Here is a 22,087-nt window from a genome sequence, read left to right on the forward strand (position 1 = left end):
TAATCTTTTACTGATGCTAAATTATAGTTTGCCCCTATATTGAGCCCAATGTTTCATATTTCCAGCCAGTGAAGTTTGCAATATACATTATTACACGAATAGACACATCTAAAACAAATACATATTTAAAAAGAGAAGGAAGAATGAAAAGATTATCTTTAGAATAAAGACAAATCACATCATGTGTTGAGTTTAATATACTTTTTTCAAAATCAATGTATTAATGAGTTGTCCCAAGAAAAGCTAATGATACGAGAAGAGTTACCTGAAAAAATCTTTAAAGGGCTGAAGATTAAATATTATTTTTGAAGGAAAAAGACATTGTTTTATGACTGAAGGAACAAGAGAAAACTCAGAATTCGGCACTAGGTGCAAAAATGGATAGTCAATACCACAGTTACACCAAATGACAATCAATCAAGGTCATTTACCTTTGTCTTTGGTATGTATGTTTATAATCATATGTGACTGAGACTTTGCCTAAAATTTTATAGAATTGTATGATTCATAACAATAAAACCATACTTGAAAGACTTCCTAGGAAGAGAGGAAATATTGTCCAACATGCTCAGCTTACCTTCCCACACACTTTATTGGAGGATTGATAATATCCATTTCTTAAACTCTCATGAAATAAAAGCATAAGCCATATTACCTTCTGCAGTTGTGTCTTTCTTGTTACTATCTTCTTGGGTTAAAAGGTAGTGAAGAAATTTTGTGTTTAAAATGCCCTTCAAATAAAACTAAAAACTGGTTCTTTGAGAGGATAAACAAAATTGATAAACCATTAGCTACTCTCATCAAGGAAAAAAGGGAGAAGACTCAAATCAACAGAATTAGAAATGAAAAGAAGTAACAACTGACATTGAAGAAATACAAAGGATCATGAGAGATTACTAAAAGCAACTCTATGCCAATAAAATGGACAACCTGGAAGAAATGGGCAAATTCTTAGAAAGGTATAAACTTCCAAGCCTGAACCAGGAAGAAATAGAAAATATAAACAGACAAAGCACAAGCACTGAAATTGAAACTGTGATTAAAAATCTTCCAACTAAAAAAAGCCCAGGACCAGATGGCTTCACAGGCGAATTCTATCAAATATTTAGAGAAGAGCTAACACCTATCATTCACAAACTCTTCCAAAATATAGCAGAGGGAGGAACACTCCCAAACTCATTCTATGAGGCCACCATCACCCCGAAACTCAAACCAGACAAAGATGTCACAAAGACAGAAAACTACAGGCCAATATCATTGATGAACATAGATGCAAAAATCCTCAACAAAATACTAGCAAACAGAATCCAACAGCACATTAAAAGGATCATACACCATGATCAAGTGGGGTTTATTCCAGGAACAAGGATTCCTCAATATACACAAATTAATCAATATGATGCACCATATTAACAAACTGAAGGATAAAAACCACCTGATAATCTCAATAGATGCAGAAAAAACTTTCAACAAAATTCAACACCCATTTATGATAAAAACTCTCCAGAAAGTAAGCATAGAGGGAACCTACCTCAACAGAATAAAGGCCATATATGAGAAACCCACAGCCAACATCATTCTCAATGGTGAAAAACTGAAAGCATTTCCTCTAAGATCAAAACAAGACAAGGTTGCCCATTCTCACCACTATTAGTGAACATAGTTTTGGAAGTTTTAGCCACAGGAATCAGAGAAGAAAAAGAAATAAAAGGAATCCAAATCGGAAAAGAAGAAGTAAAGCTGTCACTGTTTGAGCTGACATGATACTATACATTGAGAATCCTAAAGATGCCACCAGAAAACTACTAGAGCTAATCAATGAATTTGGTAAGGTAGTAGGATACAAAATTAATGCACAGAAATCTCTTACATTTCTATACACTGACAACAAAAAATCTGAAAGAGAAATTAAGAAAACACTCCCCTTTACCATTGCGACAAAAAGAATAAAATACCTAGGAATAAACCTACCTAAGGAGACAAAAGACCTGTATGAAGAAAACTATAAGATACTGATGAAAGAAATTAAAGATGATACAAACAGATGGAGAGATATACCATGTTCTTGGATTGGAAGAATCACTATTGTGAAAATGACTATACTACCCAAAGCAATCTACAGATTCAATGCAATCACTATCAAACTACCAATGGCATTTTCACAGGACTAGGACAAAAAATTTCACAATCTGTATGGAAACACAAAAGATCCCAAATAGCCTAAGCAATCTTGAGAAAGAAAAACGGAGCTGGAGGAATCAGGCTCCCTGACTTCAAACTATAATACAAAGCTACAGTTACCAAAACAGTATGGTACTGGCATAAAAACAGAAATATAGATCAATGGAACAGGATAGAAAGCCCAGAGATTAACCCACATACCTATGGTCACCTTATCTTTGATAAAGGAGGCAAGAATACACAATGGAGGAAAGACAGCCTCTTCAATAAGTGGTGCTGGGAAAACTGGACAGCTACATGTAAAAGAATGAAATTAGAACACTCCCTAACACCATACACAAAAGTAAACTCACAATGGATTAAAGACCTAAATATAAGGCCACACACTATAAAACTCTTAGAGGAAAACATAGGCAGAACACTCTGTGGCATAAACCACAGCAAGGTCCTTTTTGACCCACCTCCTAGAGAAATGGAAATAAAAGCAAAAATAAACAAATGGGACCTAATGAAACTTAAAAGCTTTTGCACAGCAAAGGAGACCATAAACAAGATGAAAAGACAACCCTCAGAATGAGAGAAAATATTTGCAAACGAAGCAACTGACAAAGGATTAATCTCCAAAATATACAAGCAGCTCATGCAGCTCAATATCAAAAAAATGAACAACCCAATCCAAAAATGGGCAGAAGACCTAAATAGACATTTCTTCAAAGAAGACATACAGATTGCCAACAAACACATGAAAGGATGCTCAACATCACTAATCATTAGAGAATGCAAATCAAAACTACAATGAGGTATCACCTCACACGGGTCAGAATGGCCATCATCAAAAAATCTACAAACAATAAATGCTGGAGAGGGTGTGGAGAAAAGAGAACCCTCTTGCATTGTTGGTTGGAATGTAAATTGATACAGCCACTGTGGAGCACAGTATGGAGGTTCCTTAAAAAACTAAAAATAGAACTACCATATGATGCAGAAATCCCACTACTGGGCATATACCCTGAGAAAACCATAATTCAAAAAGAGACATGTACCACAATGTTCATTGCAGCACTATTTACAATAGCCAGGATATGGAAACAACCTAAGTGTCCATTCACAGATGAATGGATAAAGAAGATGTGGTACATATATCCAATGGAATATTACTCAGCCATAAAAAGAAACGAAATTAAGTTATTTGTAGTGAGGTGGATGGACCTAAAGTCTGTCACACAGAGTGAAGTAAGTCAGAAAGAGTAAAACAAATACCATATGCTAACACATATATATGGAATTAAAAAAAAATGGTTCTGATGAACCTAGGGGCAGGATAGGAATAAAGACCCAGACATAGAGAATGGACTTGATGGCACGGGGAGAGGGAAGGGTAAGCTGGGACGAAGTGAGAGAGCAGCACTGACATATATACACTACCAAATGTAAAATAGACAGCTAGTGGGAAGCAGCTGCATAGCACAGGGAGATCAGCTCGGTGCTTTTTGACCACCTAGAGGGGTGGGATAGGGAGGGTGGGAGGGAGACGCAAGAGGGTAGGGATATGGGGATATATGTATACATATAGCTGATTCATTTTGCTATACAGCAGACACTAACACAGCATTGTAAAGCAATTATACTCCAATAAAGATGTTTAAAAAATCATTAAAAAATTAAATATATATTTATACAAAAAAAAAAAAAAGCCCTTCATCTTCAATACCTCACGTGTCCAAAAAAGGAAAAAGTAAAGGGATAATACTAATAATGGCAAAAAGTATTTTAAAAATGTCATAGAGGTTGTGTTAGGCTGAATAATGTCCCCACACCCCCAATACAACTGTGACTTAATCTTTGTAACCTACGAGTGTTACCTTATATCACAAAAGTGACTTTCCAGATGTGATTACATTAAGGAATTTGAAGAGAGATTATTCTGGATTTTCCAGATGGGCCCTAAATGTAATCCCAGTATCTTTATAAAGGAGAGGCAAAAAACTCAAAGAAGGAAGAAGTCTATGTGACAACAGAAGCAGGGGGAGAAGGGAAAAATGTGATGCGTGACCACAGGCCAAGAAATGAGGATAGCCTCTAGAAGCCAAAAAAGGCAAGGAAAAAGATTCACCCCTTAGATTCACCAGAAAGAAAAAATAACAGGTCTTGATTTTAGCCTTGTAAAACTCATTTCAGACTTCTGACCTTCAGAGCTGTGAGAGAATAAATTTGTGTTGGTTTAAGCACTGAACTGGTGGTAATTGGTTACAGCTGTAATAGGAAACTGATACAGAGGTTAACAATCAAGAACTTGATAAATCTGTCACATGGACTTTCCATGCAGCTCATTGAGAATAGCATGAATAAGGATGGAAATTTAGTAAAACAAAGGAGAAGACAGTCTGACAGAGGATAAACAAGTAGAAGGGGTAAGATAGAGGGATATAAGATGACACGCATTTCAAAAAAGTTATGTACATTGTTTTATAGCATAAGGAAATCAAAACCAAGTCAGTGAAGGAAAACATATTCTAGTAACCAAGATAACACCAAGAATAATTATTTTTAAAATGTTAATTTTAAAGAGTAGAGATAAATGGATCTGAAAAGCAGGAAATTAAAAATAATGAAATATATGAAATAACCAAAACAGAAGTAAAGATTTTAGCAGACTTGATGGTAAAACTTACATCTCAAGGATTGAAGTGTGGTTGATGAAGTTATTTTTATCCTGAGGATCTTGATAATTATAAATGACAAGTTTTCACTGTATTATAATTGTGACCAATTATCTACTCTTTAATATATGGGCAATTAAAAAATAGGGTGACTTTTAGAATATGAATGATTTGTTGATGCCCTTCAACCAAAGACCTCCAGGAACATATCTGTAGTTGAACAAGTTGGGTTATTACCTGATGCAGGGAAGGAGAGCACGTGCCATGGGGAACCACAGGGAGCTTAGTCAGAGATTGTTAGAAAGGATATATTAAAGATTTGGGTGATTTGGGGGAGAGTTCAAGGAAGTAGGTTTTTTTGCTGGATTGGATGCTGTCAGGAAGCTAGAATAATTCTCTGATTTGGTATTCTAATAAATCTCATCTGAAAAGCAAAAGCTGAAGTGATGCTAAAGCTGTAAGTGTTAGAGAAGCAGTGGTCATAATAGAATAAGGAGATGTTCTGTTTTTTTGGGGGTTTTTTTTTGCTTGCTTAGATGGTGCTTTTGAGTTCAGACATATCCATGGAATAGTCTGGTTTTTGTCATCATCTATATGGTCACGGAGTGGACCTGTCTAATACTGATGTTCTACGAAATTGTTTCTGTTCAACACAAGAATACCAAGGCCTGGGCGATAGCACAAGGCCCAGGGGCCACTTTTTCTCTTTGACAGGTTTTATATTTACAACTCCAAAAATTCTTGGGTATCACTTTACAAGATAATTTCTGTTATTAATTAAATATTAAGTGCCTGACAATATCTCTAACTTTTCGTTACTCATTATGATAAAAAGACTGACGAACTGTTGGATTCTTATTTATCCTTGTGATTTTCATTTGGATCCTCTTGGGAAAAAAACATTTTAAAATGAAATTATATTTGAACATTGAATAAATATAATAACATTATACATATGTTTTGAGCCTTGTTTCTACTCAATATTGTTCAGGAGTCATCCATCTTACTGAAGGTAGCTTAAGTCCGCTTATTTTCAATATCGACTGATATTCGTTGTCCTAAACGTGCCATAATTTACTTATTAATTTGTCGTTCATGGACTTTAGGTGGTTCCAGGTTTTAGGCATTAAAACAATACTGCTATGAACCTTCTTATACATATATCTTGGTATGTATAAAAGGGATCTTGGTATCCCTAGTCTAGGGAACATACGTAGATGTAGAATTGCTGGGTCACTGGGCATGTGCTTTTTAAACTTTATGGATAATACCAAACTGTTTCCTACCAGCACTATGTGAGAGTTTCCATTGCTCCACATACTCATCCACATTTGTTACTGTCATACCTTTACATATTTGCTAATTTGGTGTAGACTGTAGTGTTACCATTGTAATTTTGTGTTTGCCTGATTACCAGTGATGTTGGGCACCTACCCATATGTTAATTAATCATTTAGATTCCATGTTTTTATGAAGTGCCTGTTTAAATCTTATCCCCATTTTTTGAGTTATCTGTCTTTTTTTATTGATTTGGATAGTTTTTTCTATATTCTGTATATAAGTCCATTGTCAGTTGTGTATGTTGCAAATATCTTCTGCCAATGAAAAATATCATGGGATGGGGCTTCCCTGGTGGCGCAGTGGTTGACAGTCTGCCTGCCAATGCAGGGGACACGGGTTCGGGCCCTGGTCTGGGAGGATCCCACATGCCGCGGAGCAACTAGGCCCGTGAGCCACAACTACTGAGCCTGCGCGTCTGGAGCCTGTGCTCCGCGGCAAGAAAGGCTGTGATAGTGAGAGGCCCGCGCACCGCGATGAAGAGTGGCCCCCGCTTGCCACAACTAGAGAAAGCCCTCGCACAGAAATGAAGACCCAACACAGCCAAAAATAAATAAATAAATAAATAAATAAATATTAAAAAAAAAAAAAAATATCATGGGATATATATACATATATATTATTACATACACATTTAATACATATATTATTAAATATATATGTGTATATATGTATATTTGTATACACACATATTTAATAATGATACCTTCATGATTGTATAAGATCTTTTAATATTGATGAATAAAATCACCACCATCACCATTCACATGAAATATGACATTAACTAGAAATATTCAAACATAGAGTTTGCAAATTATCTGGGTTTTTTTTTTTTTAGTGACCTAGTATTATATAGTAAGTTATATTTTTCAACAAAAAATTGTCATGATCCAGATTAATTTTTTTCAGCATTATTTAGGATTACTTATTATATCTTTTGTTATGGGGTAAAAACAAATCTGTTTTGTAAAAAATTGCATTAAATGTTTTGAATAATTTAGTCTTTAGAGTTTTATTTTCACAAAATCCAGAAACTTAATTTTCTAAATTTTTTTAAAGTTTGACTTCTTGAAATCTGCAAATGAAGTCTGAATTGGGATAGCATCATTTGTCTTCCCATTCTGCAGGACTGGTTCCACTTTCAGGAAAGTAGGGAATATACTCTTTCATGAGATTTAGAGTCAAATGAACCTTAGCTTTAATCTCAGGCCCACCACATACTAGTTGGGTGATCTTTAGCAAGTTACTTTTCTACTTCACTAAGCTTCAGTCAGTTAAAACATAATTTTTATAAGGAGAAACATAAGCTAAAATAATATCAGTTACTTCTAGATGCTGGGTTATAAATTATTTCTATTCCCTTATATATACTTTTCTGTTCCTTCCAGAGTCTCTGATATAGCATTTGTAGTCTGAAAAATGTTTTAAAATGAAAATTAAACAAAAATTAGGATTAGAACAGAGTCTGTGATATATGATATCTACTATATGATATATGATAGCTATTATGCACTTATTAAATGTTGAATATTAAAATAATTATTAACTAACTCATTGCATATAAAAAGCTTAAGGTACTGTTCTTTTTACTCATACTACCCGAAATAGTGCCTCCTCTTCAAATGCAAAAATTTTATAACAATTCCCTCAAAGAGTTGACATACTAGTGGGCTAAAGTCTATCCACATTATGTTACTGTGGCAGAGTTCTTCACAGGATAGTACAGCAGCGCATTTGTGAAGTCCCTACCTAAGGCTGAATATTCCAGAGACCTTCCTCGATAAAGAGTGATGGCATGGATGGGATTTAAGCAGCGGAGAGGTCTATGAAAAGGGCATTCCTGGGAAAGGGTATTACAGGTGAAAGGGATGACATAAGCAAAATCTTAAGAAAACTGCATGATGAATGCAGACAAATGCAAGCAGTCTGCTGTAGCTTCAACATAAATCATAACAGGAATGTGACAAAGAATATGCTGAGGTAGACAGGATCTACATCAAGGAAAAACTTTGTAGTTCATAGTGAAGAGTTGAGATTCCTTCCCAATTGGCCATGGAGAAAAATGGAAGTGTTTTAATTGGAGAACTGATATTGTCAAATTTGCAATTTAAAAAGATCATTCTGCTACTATGTGGGGAATAGATTTGAGGAAAACAGAATATGAGGCAGCATACTAGTTAGAAAGCTGTTACATTTTTCCAGACAATAAATGACAAGGGAATAAACTAGAGCATTAATGGCAATAGAATTTGTGGATAGACAATGGATTTTTAAAATTTAGGAGATGAAATTTTCAGAATCTGTTGATTAATAGGAAGAGATCAAAGATTACTCCAAAATTTCCAGTCTGAGTCATGAAGTAGATTGTAATGACAGAATTTATGATAGAGAATCTAGATGGAGGACTTCATTTTTTAACAGAAAAGTCATTTTGTTTTGGATAGACATTAGCTGGGTTAATGAGGATCTGAATTAAGGATGTAGCTTTTCTAGGTGGGATAAGGGATTTGAGAGATATTAATGGGTTGCACCCATAGATCTTAGAGACTGAAAGACTGGATGTTGCAAATGAGAATTAAGCCAAGCTTTGGGTGAATATATGGATGATGGAGCTGTTCAGAAGATAGAAAACAGAGGAAGTGAAACAGGTTTGAATCCTGGAAGAGGTAAATGATTATTTCCCTTTGGAAATATTATATTTAAGGTGCCTATTGGATGTCCAACAAATAGTTCCCTGAAGATAGTTGATAAAGAATTTAAACTCATGACAAAGTTCTGGTCTGAAGATAAAAATTTAGGAGTCATCCATTGTTTAAGTAATTAAACAGGGGATTCATTGGACTGAGCTGGCTTTAATGCCTTGGTAGCCTATGTAAGCAAACCAAAACCTAAGCCAGGATCAATGCACACAAATCCAAGAAAATTAAACTTAAGAACAACCAGTCACAAACAGCCAACTGGACTTTCCCAAATAAGGCAACTGCTTAAGTTGTAGCCAATCAAATAATTTCTTTGCTTTACTTCTGCATCTTCTCTATAAAAATGTTTCCCCTAACTCCTGTTGGTAGCGTGCTCCTAACCACTTTTGGTTTGATACTGCTGGATCTGAATCTGTGTATGCTCAGATAAAGTCTTGAAAATTTAAACGTGCCTCAGTTTATCTTTTAACATCAACAAATAGCTGATGGCTGAGGCCATTATAGTTAGGATAAACAGAAGTTATTTAACATGACCAGGCCAAGGCTAGATCATTGGCTGGCTAAGGATAGAAGTAGAAATAAAGAGTTCTCCAAGGTAACTGATGAATGGCTAGGAGGAAGGAAGAAAATTAGAAGATGGTTTCATAAAGCCAAAGATGAGATTTCAAGGAATATGATTAAGGCTGCTAAGAAATCAAGATGATTAAATAAAAAGACCAAAAGAAAGGTGACCATTAGATATAATAACTGTTGTCCTTGACAATGGCAGCTTCAGTGGTGTGTTAGGAGTAAATTACAGAGAATTGAGAAGTGAATGAACAAAAAGAAAGTGAAAATAATAAATATAGGTTTCTATTTAAGTAAGTTTATCAGTAGCATAGGAAAAAAGTGATAGCCTGTTTATATATCTTCATAATACAGCTTAGCTATGATATACCTATATTATAATTCTTTAAGGAAATTGATAGTTTTTACATGACTGTCAGCAATTGCTTTCAACATTTGACTTTTCATTGTATGTTGCCTAACTGTGTGAAAATTTTTATGTGCATAAACACTGTAAATGGGTGTTCTGAAAGTACACTTTGAGGCCTGAATTTTCTATTTCAGCTCAGTGCAATGATAAAATTACAAAATATTTGAAAAAAATGACTACCATAAATTTTGTACTAAGAAGAAATAAGCTGCATTATAGTACACCTATTTCCTGGGGGTGGGGGACAAGGAATTGATCATGCCTAAGCATGGGTCTTTTGTTTATTTTTACCTTTCAGATGATAAGCCATTCTATTATCTTGCCTCTTTTAAAGTTACAAATATAAAATACAAAGAAAACTATGGAATAAGACCCTCAAGGGAATTTAAAGAAAGGAGTCATCAGATTGAGAGAATGGTAAGCCCAATAGAAATTTTGAAAGTTTATAACTGTGTTTTTCTGCCTGACTTTGAATGTAATTGTTATAGGAATTTAGCTGTTCCATGGCTCAATTTCTTCTTCTATAAAATGAGGATAATATAGCATGTAGGTCATGTGGTGTGAGGATTAAATAACTTAATGTATGTAAAATATTTAGAGTAACGTCATGCACCATTAAATGTATGTAGATTAGAGTAGGCAACTAATTAGCACCTGAGGAAATTGTTGGTTGAAACAGATATTCTCCCTAATTTTAAAATCTTGATTTTCTTTCTTAGCTCATTTTCCTTAAACTTTGTACAGATAAGAATATAGGACTGCCATGTTTTGCCTCACCACTTTGTTTACTTTGCTTTTAAAACACATAAAGGGTCACATACAAGGATATGTGGCTATGATTCTTATCAATATCAAATTTAGTTATGTCCCTCAAGTATTTTGATTTTCCTTGAAAACTTAGGCAATTATCAAGGCATTTCTAATTTTTTAAGGTATATTAGGCAAGCTAAATCCTTGTCTATCACAGCAGAAAGTCAAATAGAAGAGTCTTCCATTTTTGTTCAATGAAAACATGTCTATGGAGACTATAGATTTCTACAGTAAAACCCAGGATGTTAGCCTAGAGTGTACTCCTTTAAGCTTATGAGAGTTATTCTAGAACAAAGAAGTAATGGGTCTATAGAAAGTGACTTAATTATTATGATTTTTTATGATTAGCTATAGTCACTATCTCTTAATTCAAGGATGAGGACCTCAGCACTCCCACTCTTTACTCATTGCACTATCCTTTCTCAGAATTATTAACAACATAGGAAAGTATTTACATTTGATTTGGTTATTTATCCTTATATAGCTTGATTCTAAATGTTGAAAACCAACACTGTTTTCATCTCCACAGCTATTTAAATAGGGTTTTTCATTTAACAGGGCAGTGTTTTTTACAATTCTCTTGCCACAGTTCTTTTTCTTTTTTTTTCATTTTATTGGTAGGTGGCTTTATTCAGAATTATGTTTATATTATTTTATTTTTTAATTGAAATATAATTGATGTATAACATTATATTAGTTTCTGGTGTACAACATAATGATTGATATTTGTATATATTGAGAAATGATCACCACTATAAGTCTAGTTAACATGCAACACCACACAGTTACCATTTTTTTTCTTGTGATGAGAAATTTTAAGTTGGCAACTTTTGAATATACAATACAGTATTATTAGATATAGTCACCGTGTTATACATTACGTCCCAAAGGACTTATTTATTTTATAACTGGAAGTTTGTACCTTTTGACCACCTTAGCCCATTTTGCCTATCTCTCACCCCTCAACTCTAGCAATCACCAATCTGTTCTCTTTCTATGAGTTTAGGTTTTTGTTTATTTGTTTTGTTTGTTTGTCTTGTTTAGATTCCATATAAGTGAGATCATATGGTATTTATCTTTCTCTGGCCTACTTCACTTATAATGCCCTCAAGGTTCATCAGTGTTGTCACAAATGGCAAGATTCCATTCTTGTTTATGTCTGAATAGTATTCCATTGTATGTATAAGCCACATTTTCTTTATCCATATATTCATAAATGAACACTTAGGTTGCTTCCAAGTCTTGTTTACTGTAAATAATGCTGCAATGAACATGGGGACATGGGGGGTACAGATATCTTTTTGAGATACTGTTTTCATTTTCTTCAAACAAATACCCAGAAGTGGAATTGCTAGATCATATGGTAGTTCTATTTTTAATTTTTTAAGGAACTTCCATACTATTTTCCATAGTAGCTGCACCAATTCACATTCCCAACAAAAATGTATAAGAGTTCCCTTTTCTCCACATCCTCTCCAACACTTGTTATTTGTTGCCACACTTCTTTTTTTTTAAAGGAATTGCTTTATTTTTATTTTTTATTTATTTATTTATTTATTTATTTATTTTTGGCTGTGTTGGGTCTTCGTTTCTGTGCAAGGGCTTTCTCTAGTTGCGGCAAGTGGGGGCCACTCTTCATCGCGGTGCACGGGCCTCTCACTATCGTGGCCTCTCTTTTTGCGGAGCACAAGCTCCAGATGCGCAGGCTCAGTAGTTGTGGCTCACGGGCCTAGTTGCTCGGCGGCATGTGGGATCTTCCCAGACCAGGGCTCGAACCCATGTCCCCTTCACTGGCAGGCAGATTCTGAACCACTGAGCCACCAGGGAAGCCCCTCCTCCAACTTCTACATTCTCCTCCTTGCTCACTATTCTCTGCCCATAATGGCCTTCTTTAAGATTAATTACACATTGTCTTCCTTCTACCTGGAATTGCCCCATGATCCTATTCTTTTTGTCGCTTACTTCTTCTGATCCTTCATGTATCATGTTACCTCCCTGGAGGTAATTATAGACCCCCAGCCATTATCCTATGTTACCTTACTATACTAGTTGCCTTTTGTATTTTGGGTTTTTTTTTTGGCCACGCCATGGCTTGTGGGATTCTAGTTCTCTGACCAGAAATTGAAGTGGGCCCTTGGCAGTGAGAGTGTGGAGTCCTAACCTCTGGATTGCCAGGGAATTCCTGCCTTCTGTACTGTATTTAGTTTTTTATTTATTACCTTCTATCTCTGTATTCTATGAGCCCAGGGACCATAACTTTTTTTTTTTCTGGCTGAGTTGGGTCTTTGTTGCTGCACACAGGCTTTCTCTAGTTGCAGCAAGCAGGGGCTACTCTTCGCTGTGATGCACAGGCTTCTCATTGCGGTGGCTTCTCTTGTTGCAGAGTACGGGCTCTAGGCACGCTGGCTTCAGTAGTTGTGGCTCTCAGGCTCTGGAGCACAGGCTCAGTAGTTGTGGCACATGGGCTTTGTTGCTCCGTGGCATGTGGGATCTTCCCGGACCAGGGCTCGAACCCATGTCCCCTGCATTGGCAGGCGTATTCTTAACCACTGCGCCACCAGGGAAGCCCGGGACCATAACTTTTTGTTCATACTCTTTAACCAGTATTGTCACAGTACCTGAAACATAGGATACTCCTAATCAGTTGTGTTGAATCACTAAATAAATGAGAAAAAGAGGAAGTGACAGAGTATAGTGAAAGAGTCTTGAAGGGATGCAAAAGCCAGCATTTTTTTTTTTTTCTTCATACCATTGATGAAGATTAACCATAGTTGGAGAATCAATCAATTTAGGAAAATGTTACTGGGCACATCCCTTGTGCAAAGCTGTAAAAAATGCCAAGGTCTACAAAGTACAGTCCTTTCCTTATTTGGAGTATACAGTATGGTTTATATATGGAAGTTTATGCATGTAAGATAATACAAAAAGCAAATTTAGGTAACAAGATGATATGACATATGAGAGCTTACAAGATGATATGATAATATGAGAGTTGCCACATTGCAGAATATAATTGTCAAATATAGGACTCAAACAATCAGTATTTTAGTGGTTCAGAGGAAGTAAAAGTCCCTTTGAGCTAGCAGGACGTTTTCTTGGAGATGAAAGAGAAAAGCAATCTGTTTGTTTGTTTTTTTGTTTTTTGGTATATTTGTCCTCTGCTGGTATATATTCCTCTGAAAGGAACAGGAAATCTGCAGAACTTGTCTGACTTTCATGGGTGGACCCGGAAAGGGATTTCCTAGCTCCCATCTGATCTTCCATGAGGACTTAATCTGCATGCAGTTCCCAGCCAGAGGGAAGGCACAAGTTCAAGCTTGCTAAAGACAGTAACAGGGTATACTATTAGTCAGAGCCACACGTATTGTTTCAAACATGTTATTTTGGGTTTTGATGATGGAGTTCAAACCAAGGACTACAATTGGTATCTGATTTTAAGGTGAACATTTCATATTTCATTTTTCATTTTACTATGGGCTTAGAAACTATCTTGTTTTAAATGGAAGAGCCTCTAGTAATCTATTCTTAGGTTTGGACCATTAAAAAAAGGAAGGATACAATTAACTTTTGTAATTTGGACTAAATATAACATTTACTTATATATACTGAGCTCCCAGTAGAAAAATATAGACATGAATTAAACTTTTCCAGAAATTGGTTACAGCAATGATTAGGTATCTGAAAAGAAGTGGTTCCCTTAGCCCTGTTAAACTAGAAGCAGGAAGAAGTAACCTCCCTGGAGGTTATCTTTCATAAGGTTTAGATTCAGGAAATAAAAGGTGCTTTGAGGCCTTCTTTAAGGGCTTCCTGCCCCAAGACCTCTCTGCCCCCACCAACCTGAACATCTGTCATCAGGCATATAAGTAACTCAGGGTTGTCAATGTCACTTAATGTACTTAAGAACACAAGATCTTGAACCAGGTATCCTGGGTTCACATGCCAGAACCAACCACCTCCTATGCACCCTTAGACATTTAAGTGTCTTGAGCTTCAGTTTCTTCATCTATAAAATGGGACAGATGAGAATAGAGAAAATACTCTTCTCATAAGGTGGTATGAAGTTGACAAAGAAATTGGTCCAATGCCTACCATGTAGTATGGACTTAACACATGTAAGCTGTTATGAGTAGTTATACCAACACTGTACTGTACCAGAATCTACCTATTTTTAAAAATAGAGGTCGACTCCTCAGGGAGTCTTATTAATAGGACCATGGTCTTATTAATATCACATTTTAGTTTGAATAGACTCTTAGTACTTTCTTATACTCTGATATGAGAATCCTGATCCTTTCCCAAAGTGCCGTTATGTACACAGTTCAGAATTTCAGAGGACATTTATATAACGTGCTGGAGATCTTAAAATTAGATTATTCTCCTTGTTCCTTGAGAAATGGAAATGAAATGAGTTCAGAGAAGCTTAGTGAAATTGTAAGTGACATAACTCAGAACTGTTCCATACTCCTGGAATGACTACTCATGAAGGCGGGGAGGGGGTGGTCACCACTGGAGTCTTCTGGCTTCCACCTTGCTTTAGATTCCCATGGAGAACACAACATTGTAAAGCAACTATACTCCAATAAAAATCAACTTAAAAAAAAAAGAAAAAAATATAAAATATAAAAAATTAAAAAAATGTTTTAATTAAAAAAAAAAGATTCCCATGGATTTCTACTTACCCTTAGCAACATGACTTGCAGATAAAGCTAAAACAATGTGCCATTATCTTCTCTCCTTTATGATATTGTCAATCCTTAATTCATTTACTCATTTATTCATTCACGTGTTTATTCATCAAATATGCATTGAGTGTTTACTGTGGACCATGCAATGTGCCAAACACTGAAGATAGAAAGATGAATCAAACACACTCTCTGCTGTCACACAGCTCACAGTCCAGAGTGGGAAGGACAATTGTAAACCAGTGTGATAATTGCTACAATAGAATCATGTGCAAGACGCTGGGGTGGCCCAAATAAAGGAGTATTCAACTTTGTTTGAGGAAGGCAAGTCAAAGACAACTTAGGTGTCACTGGAGAATAACATAAGTGTCATTGAAGAAATTTGCCTGGGAAAAAAAGTGTACTTTAGGAAGAGGGAAGTGAATGTGCAAAGTTGTAGAGGTGTGAACCAGTCCAATGGGATTAGGAAAGAACAGGTAATTCAGTAGATAAGATAATAGGCCTTGAAGGTAGGGGTGTGGTAAGGCCAATGAAGGGATAAGATTGTGGAGCTCACACTGAGAGACAATGGCTTTTAAGCAGGAGTGTAATATACTCAGATTTGTGCTTTAGAGACATCATTCTGGATGCTGGCATTGTGGGCGAACAAGTGAGGGGAGGAAAGACAGAGCTGAACCACATAAACGTGCCAGTGAGGGGACCGCTTCAAAGGCCCAGGCACAGGTTTCGAAGGAGCTGATTTTAGACCATAGCAGTGCAATTGAAAAAAGAGAGGTAGATTCAATATTCAGGAGATAAAATCTACTGAGCATTGTTATTAATTTAGAGGAGTCAGGGAGAGGGAGGAATCTCTTGGGGAGGGAGAAAATATTCCCTCTTCCCAAAGGATGTAGTAATTAGAGGGCAAGATTTACCACGGAAGTGGGCCTTACATAAACTTACATGGACCTGCAATTTCTGACTTCTGACTCTCAGTCCAGTGCTTTCTTTGCCTCTTAAGGCAATGCCTCAGTAATCTTTTGGGAATCAGGTCCCTTCAGGAGATCAGTTCACTGAATATTCAAAATCCTTCAATGGTTCAGACTGGAAAAAGCAAGTAATAAATTGCTGGCAGTATGAAGTGTGGTGAAACATCCTGCCTGCCAGACAGATGATTAACAAGTGAGGGTGTCGAGTCTCATGACAGATGTTGTTACATGTTATGTCAAATGCTCTTATAATGAGATATTCATTTAAAAAATCAACAAATTGATATCAATAGGAGACTAGATGCCATATTCAAGAATAAGGCAAATTGAAAAATAGCACAGATACTTTAACTCATTTGACAATAATCAAAATGAACAGTATGAATAGTTTTTAATATGCCAGGCAAGGTGTGATATGTGTGATATACATTATTTCATTTAATCCTCAAAACAACTCTATGACGTAGATAATGCCGTTATCTCATTTTATAGCAAAAATCGAACAATTGTGGTGAGGTTGTTCAGTTTTACAAGAACTAGAACCCGGTTTTGTCTTACCACTGCAAATAATCAGTTCACAAGTCTGGGAATAAACCAAAATCCTTATCTTTGCTTCAAGTCTCTAGATAAGATGAGAAATAACACTTTTCTTAAGACTAATACTTACTTTAAATTTTTTTTCTGTTCAGATGTCTAGGATATTTCAGCATTCTTCCGGAGAGGGTTGGTTTATCAAATCACATGTTATCAAATTAACGTATGTAAACTTGGTTTGCTACTTCAAACTGGTACAGTTAGGAAGCATTTGATCAGCACAATTGCTCAGCATCCCTGATCAGATCTTTGCAGGAACACAAAGATTTCATAAATTTTGAGGCAGCTTATACTGCCTAGCCATTTCCCAGTCATGATAGAAAGATATAAAGTGCTCTATGACAAGAGGCAAGGTCAGTTATTAGATTAAAAAAAAAGGTATTCTCCAAGAGAAAAAAATACAGGAAGATGGTGCTGCTGATACATCCTGCTCCTTAAATCAGGGAATAAGTAGAATTTAGGCAAGCTCTTTTTTTTTTTTTAATTTTTATTGGAGTATAGTTGCTTTACAATGTTGTATTAATTTCTACTGTACAGCAAAGTGAATCAGCTATATGTATACATATATCCCCTCTTTTTTGGATTTCCTTCCCATTTAGGTCACCGCAGAGCATTAAGTAGGGTTCCCTGTGCTATACGGTAGGTTCTCATTAGTTACCTATTTTATACATACTATCAATAGTGTATATATGTCAATCCCCATCTCCCAATTCATCCCACCCTCCCCTTCCCCCTTGGTATCCATATGTTTGTTCTCTATGTCTGTGTCTCTATTTCTGCTTTGCAAATAAGATCATCTATACCATTTTTTTAGAGTCCACATTATGCATTAATATACGATATTTTTCTCCTTCTGACTTATTTCACTCTGTATGACAGTCTCTAGGTCCATCCACGTCTCTACAAATGACCCAATTTCGTTCCTTTTTATGGCTGAGTAATATTCCATTGTATATATGTTCTACATCTTCTTTATCCATTCCTCTGTTTGTGGACGTGTAGGTTGTTTCCATGTCCTGGCTATTTTAAGTAGTGCTGCAATGAACATTGGGGTACATGTGTCTTTTTGTAGACCAGCTCTTTTTGATTGTCCTCACTTTAAGCCCACCCAACAATCAGACTATGATTTTCTCTGCAATAAGGTTTACCTTTAATGCCACTGCATTTTTATTATTTCTAACGTCTTTTCATTTTATGCTCTGATAAAAGGCAATATACATAAATTGAACATACATGTTGTCAAAGACCAAAATAAATTACTATAATTCATCCTGAATGTGTTTTAATAGAATGTCCAAAAGGCTTGGCATTTACTGTAATAATATATCTTGTTTTCTATCAATTTTGATGAAAGTTTTAAACTTTTACTGTGGATATCAATCAATATACACACATACATATATATATACATACTATATATATACATACATATTATATATATACACATATGCTATACATGTATATACATGTATATATATATATACATATATATATTTGTAATATTTATTTGCTTCACTTTTTGATGGTAAATATATATATGGTTAAGGAACCCATGCCTTTTCTTTCCCTTTCCCCCTTCCTACTTTCCTTCCTTCCTCCCTCCCTTCCTTCCTTCCTTCCTTTTTTTTTTTTGTATATTTCAAATTAAATTCATTCTCAAAAGGCAACTAGAGGCTTTCTAGACCTACACATTAGTGTACATTTATACATTTGAACTTATCAAATGATTTCCTTTTATAACTGCTTTCTTTAATCATCCATGTATCAAACACATATTAACTGACTACCAAACCCCAAAATACCAATGGCTTAACACAATAAAGGTCTATTTCATTTCCATGGTACAGTCCAAACAGTTAGAAGTGGCAGCAGGGGATGTAGGTGCTGGTTGGGATTGTGGAATGGACTTGCCCAATGAATCGTCTACGTCTGGTTGGCAAATAAGGGAAGAGTGCAAGCATAGAGCGTGGTACAGGAGGTCTTTAAGGGCAAGGCCCAGAAGTGGGGTACATCATTTCTTCCTGCATTTCATTGTCCAGAGTTCACTAGAGAGTTTCAATAAACTGCAAGGAAGGCTAGGAAATGAAATCTAGCTCTTGCTCTGAAGGCAAAGGCAACTGGGTTTGGTGAATACAAAGCCTTGTTTCTGCCACACCACTACTGAAGAATAATGACCTTGGTTACAACTGTGTCTCAGAATGCCTTAAAAAGAAAATCATTTAAGTGCATGTGAAGCATGATTTCATGAAATCTCCTTCTCCCACAACCTCCTCTAGACGATGAGCTAAGTTAGGGGTGAGAATAATTTTGTTCCAGCTATGTATCTTAGCCGGTAGTCCTAGAGATAATTTAGAAATCTGATACACACATATGCTACTCAGCTACTCACTATGTTTCTTTAAATTTAGTATGAATCCTAATATGTAAAAACAGTTAATGGTTAGAGAAGTCGCTTTATTATGATTATCTCTGTTTATCTGCTTTTTTGCTCTTCAGGCCAGATGAAAACGGTGTGAACATTCTTATGGTGCTCATGTTTCAACACCCATCTACTGATAGTGCTAAGCAAATCAGGACAAATATTGAAAGGATTCTATATCAAAGTCTGAAGACAAAACAGTTGCCTTTGACTGTAAACAAACCATCAATTACACTCACATGTAAGTCCTTTTACCATCTTTGTGGTTCCCTCCCTTCGCAATCCTCTTTTTATTTTTCATAAGCATTTAGGTCAAAGTATTCTCTCATTTCAAGAATTCACCCCTGATGAACATACGTCAGTGTGGAATAAAGCTAAAATAAAAATTCACTATGAGGTAAAGTTTAGTTTTATGATTTTTTTCATATTTGACTTGGGCATTGCTATGGGTTTTTAATTTCCCCCCATATATGTATTATCATGTTGGATCTTTTCAGAAACATGAAAGGGTAGGTGTTATTTCCACCATTTTAAGGAAACTAGACTCAAGTAAGATGTCAGACATGGGACTAGCAAGCCTTGGGGGAAGAATTAAAGTACAGGTATCCTGACTCCCAGAGGTCTTTACTGGTCAGTTATGGGGGTTAGCTTCTATAGTATCAAAGAAAAGACATCTTTATGAAGGTTGACCCCTGTTGGAAGAACCATTGACATGAACTGTAAAGAGGTTCTCTAGTTTATTTCCAATTGAAAACAATTTCTTATTCATCTCCTCATTGATTCCTCACAACACAAACTCAGAAAAGTTGTCATTTTATTTTCCCCCAAAAGTGGAAGAAAATGAAGTTCAAAAGGTTATGAAACTAAAACTACCTCACAACTAGCTGGAAACCAAACTGAGAGACATTTCTATTTTTCTATGCCAACATATAATTAGAAAAAGTAAAATAATGTGTTTCAAATAAGATTGTAAGTGCCAAGGTAAGGGACTGTGTCTTTATATTTTCTTACTCCTTCCCCTGAACTCTAGTATACATCTCACAGGCATTAGGTGTTCCAGCTCTGTTCACTGCTTCCAATTAAGTATTTCCAAGTGTAGTTACTTCTGACTTAATACCAAAAAATAAGGCTTGTCCTTTGGACCTAGAGTCTTTTCCCCTCCCAGCAGCCATGAATTGAAGAAACAGATCATCTAAAGTGAATTTCTCTATTGTTAGACATCAGGAAAATCCTTTAAATACATTTTGAGATAGAATCTCCACACATAATAGTGACAACTTCTTCCTGAAGTAATTAGAAATGATGTAGAGTATGGTATCTACCTTTATTTTTAATCAATTATATTCCAAAGAAAAATATGACATTTTCCAGAACTCTATAAATGGCAATCTCAAACTAAATCTCAATTCCTAATAATATAATTTCCCTAATACATGATTATATAAGCTAAAGTAAAATATCCACCATAAAAAATGTTAAAATTGTAGAGTTTCTTATTTTACAATTTTTAAAAATCATTTTTCAGCCTTCTTGGTCATGTATACTGACTTGTTACTATAAAGGTTGTTTTAATATCAAAATAACGATATTCTATGACCATCCTCAATAACCAAAATTCTACCACATATATTTTCTTCTGCCACATACATAGCTCTCATTAAATGAAGAGAAGTGAAATGTCCAGGAAATCTATTAATCTATTAATATTCTTTTTCAAAATATCATGTTCCATTTTATCCCAATATTACAATTATTTACCCATCACTAAAGACTCTTGTTATATTTTTACTATTTCTCATTCTTGAGTCTTGATTTAAATTCACCTTTTTGCTTGCTAAACTCTATCCTCAAGTTATTTTTTTTCTCTTTTGTTTCTTTTTTTTTAACATCTTTATTGGAGTATAATTGCTTTACAATGGTGTGTTAGTTTCTGCTTTATAACAAAGTGAATCAGCTATATTCAAGTTATTTTTAAACAAGAAAATTATACAGATGGTATATTTTCTGAGAACTTGCATGTCAGAATCTCTTTCTACTTCCTTTTTCTCATTTTATAGGATTATTGGACCATAAACTTTCCCAAATAATTGTATATACATTATTGCCTTTTATTCTAGTGTTTTTGTTATAGAGTAGAAGTCTAAGGCTGGTGTGATTTTTATTCTTATATAGGTTACCTTTTTGGTTTCTGGATGAAGGTAGGAAATCTTTATCCTATAACTTTTTATCTTTCTTTCTTTTTTTTTTTTTTTTTGCCAAGAGATCTAGATGTGGTTGTATTTGGCACTAAACTTTGGGAAATTATGAGCATTTTCAACGTGTACACTATTTTTTTTCTCATTCTGGAAAAATGTTCTTCCTCTATAAATCTGATGATTGACTCTGTTCCAATTGTTCTTTTTTTTCTTCCTCAGGAACACAAATGATTTATTACCTGAATGTCCATTTTCTGCCCTCCATGTCAATCATTATTTCTAGTTCCAGCTCAGGTTACTTTCCTCTGCATTCTGAAAGATCTCATCAGATCTATACTCCTGAAAACCACTTATCTCTGTTACCTGGTGTCACTTTTTCTTTTTACTACTTTTACATGGATTTTATATCTGTTATGACATTTCTGTAATTTTTTGAATTTTCTTTAGTGACAGACAACTCTTTCATTATGTGTACTCTTATCACAGCATATTTTCCCCTTATGTTTGGCTACTTTTGTTTAATAAGATCATGTTTTCTTGCATATCTTTGCTGATACCAAGCACA

The 22,087-nt window shown here is 35.2% G+C and overlaps 1 protein-coding gene across 1 annotated transcript in view; it reads left to right on the forward strand.

The window, feature by feature from the left end:
* The window catches only part of LOC309660869 (transmembrane protease serine 11F-like), a gene marked incomplete at its 5' end in the record, with an annotated part of 112,227 nt that overhangs the window by 50,416 nt on the left and 39,724 nt on the right, over positions 1 to 22,087 (forward strand). The window contains 3 exon segments of the mRNA XM_082461945.1: positions 10,153 to 10,271; positions 17,004 to 17,071; positions 19,405 to 19,621. Of these exon segments, the coding sequence (XP_082318071.1) occupies positions 10,153 to 10,271; positions 17,004 to 17,071; positions 19,405 to 19,621 (404 nt within the window).

Source organism: Balaenoptera physalus (assembly GCF_965194825.1).
Source record: "Balaenoptera physalus genome assembly, chromosome: 5".
Classification (NCBI taxonomy): domain Eukaryota; kingdom Metazoa; phylum Chordata; class Mammalia; order Artiodactyla; family Balaenopteridae; genus Balaenoptera; species Balaenoptera physalus.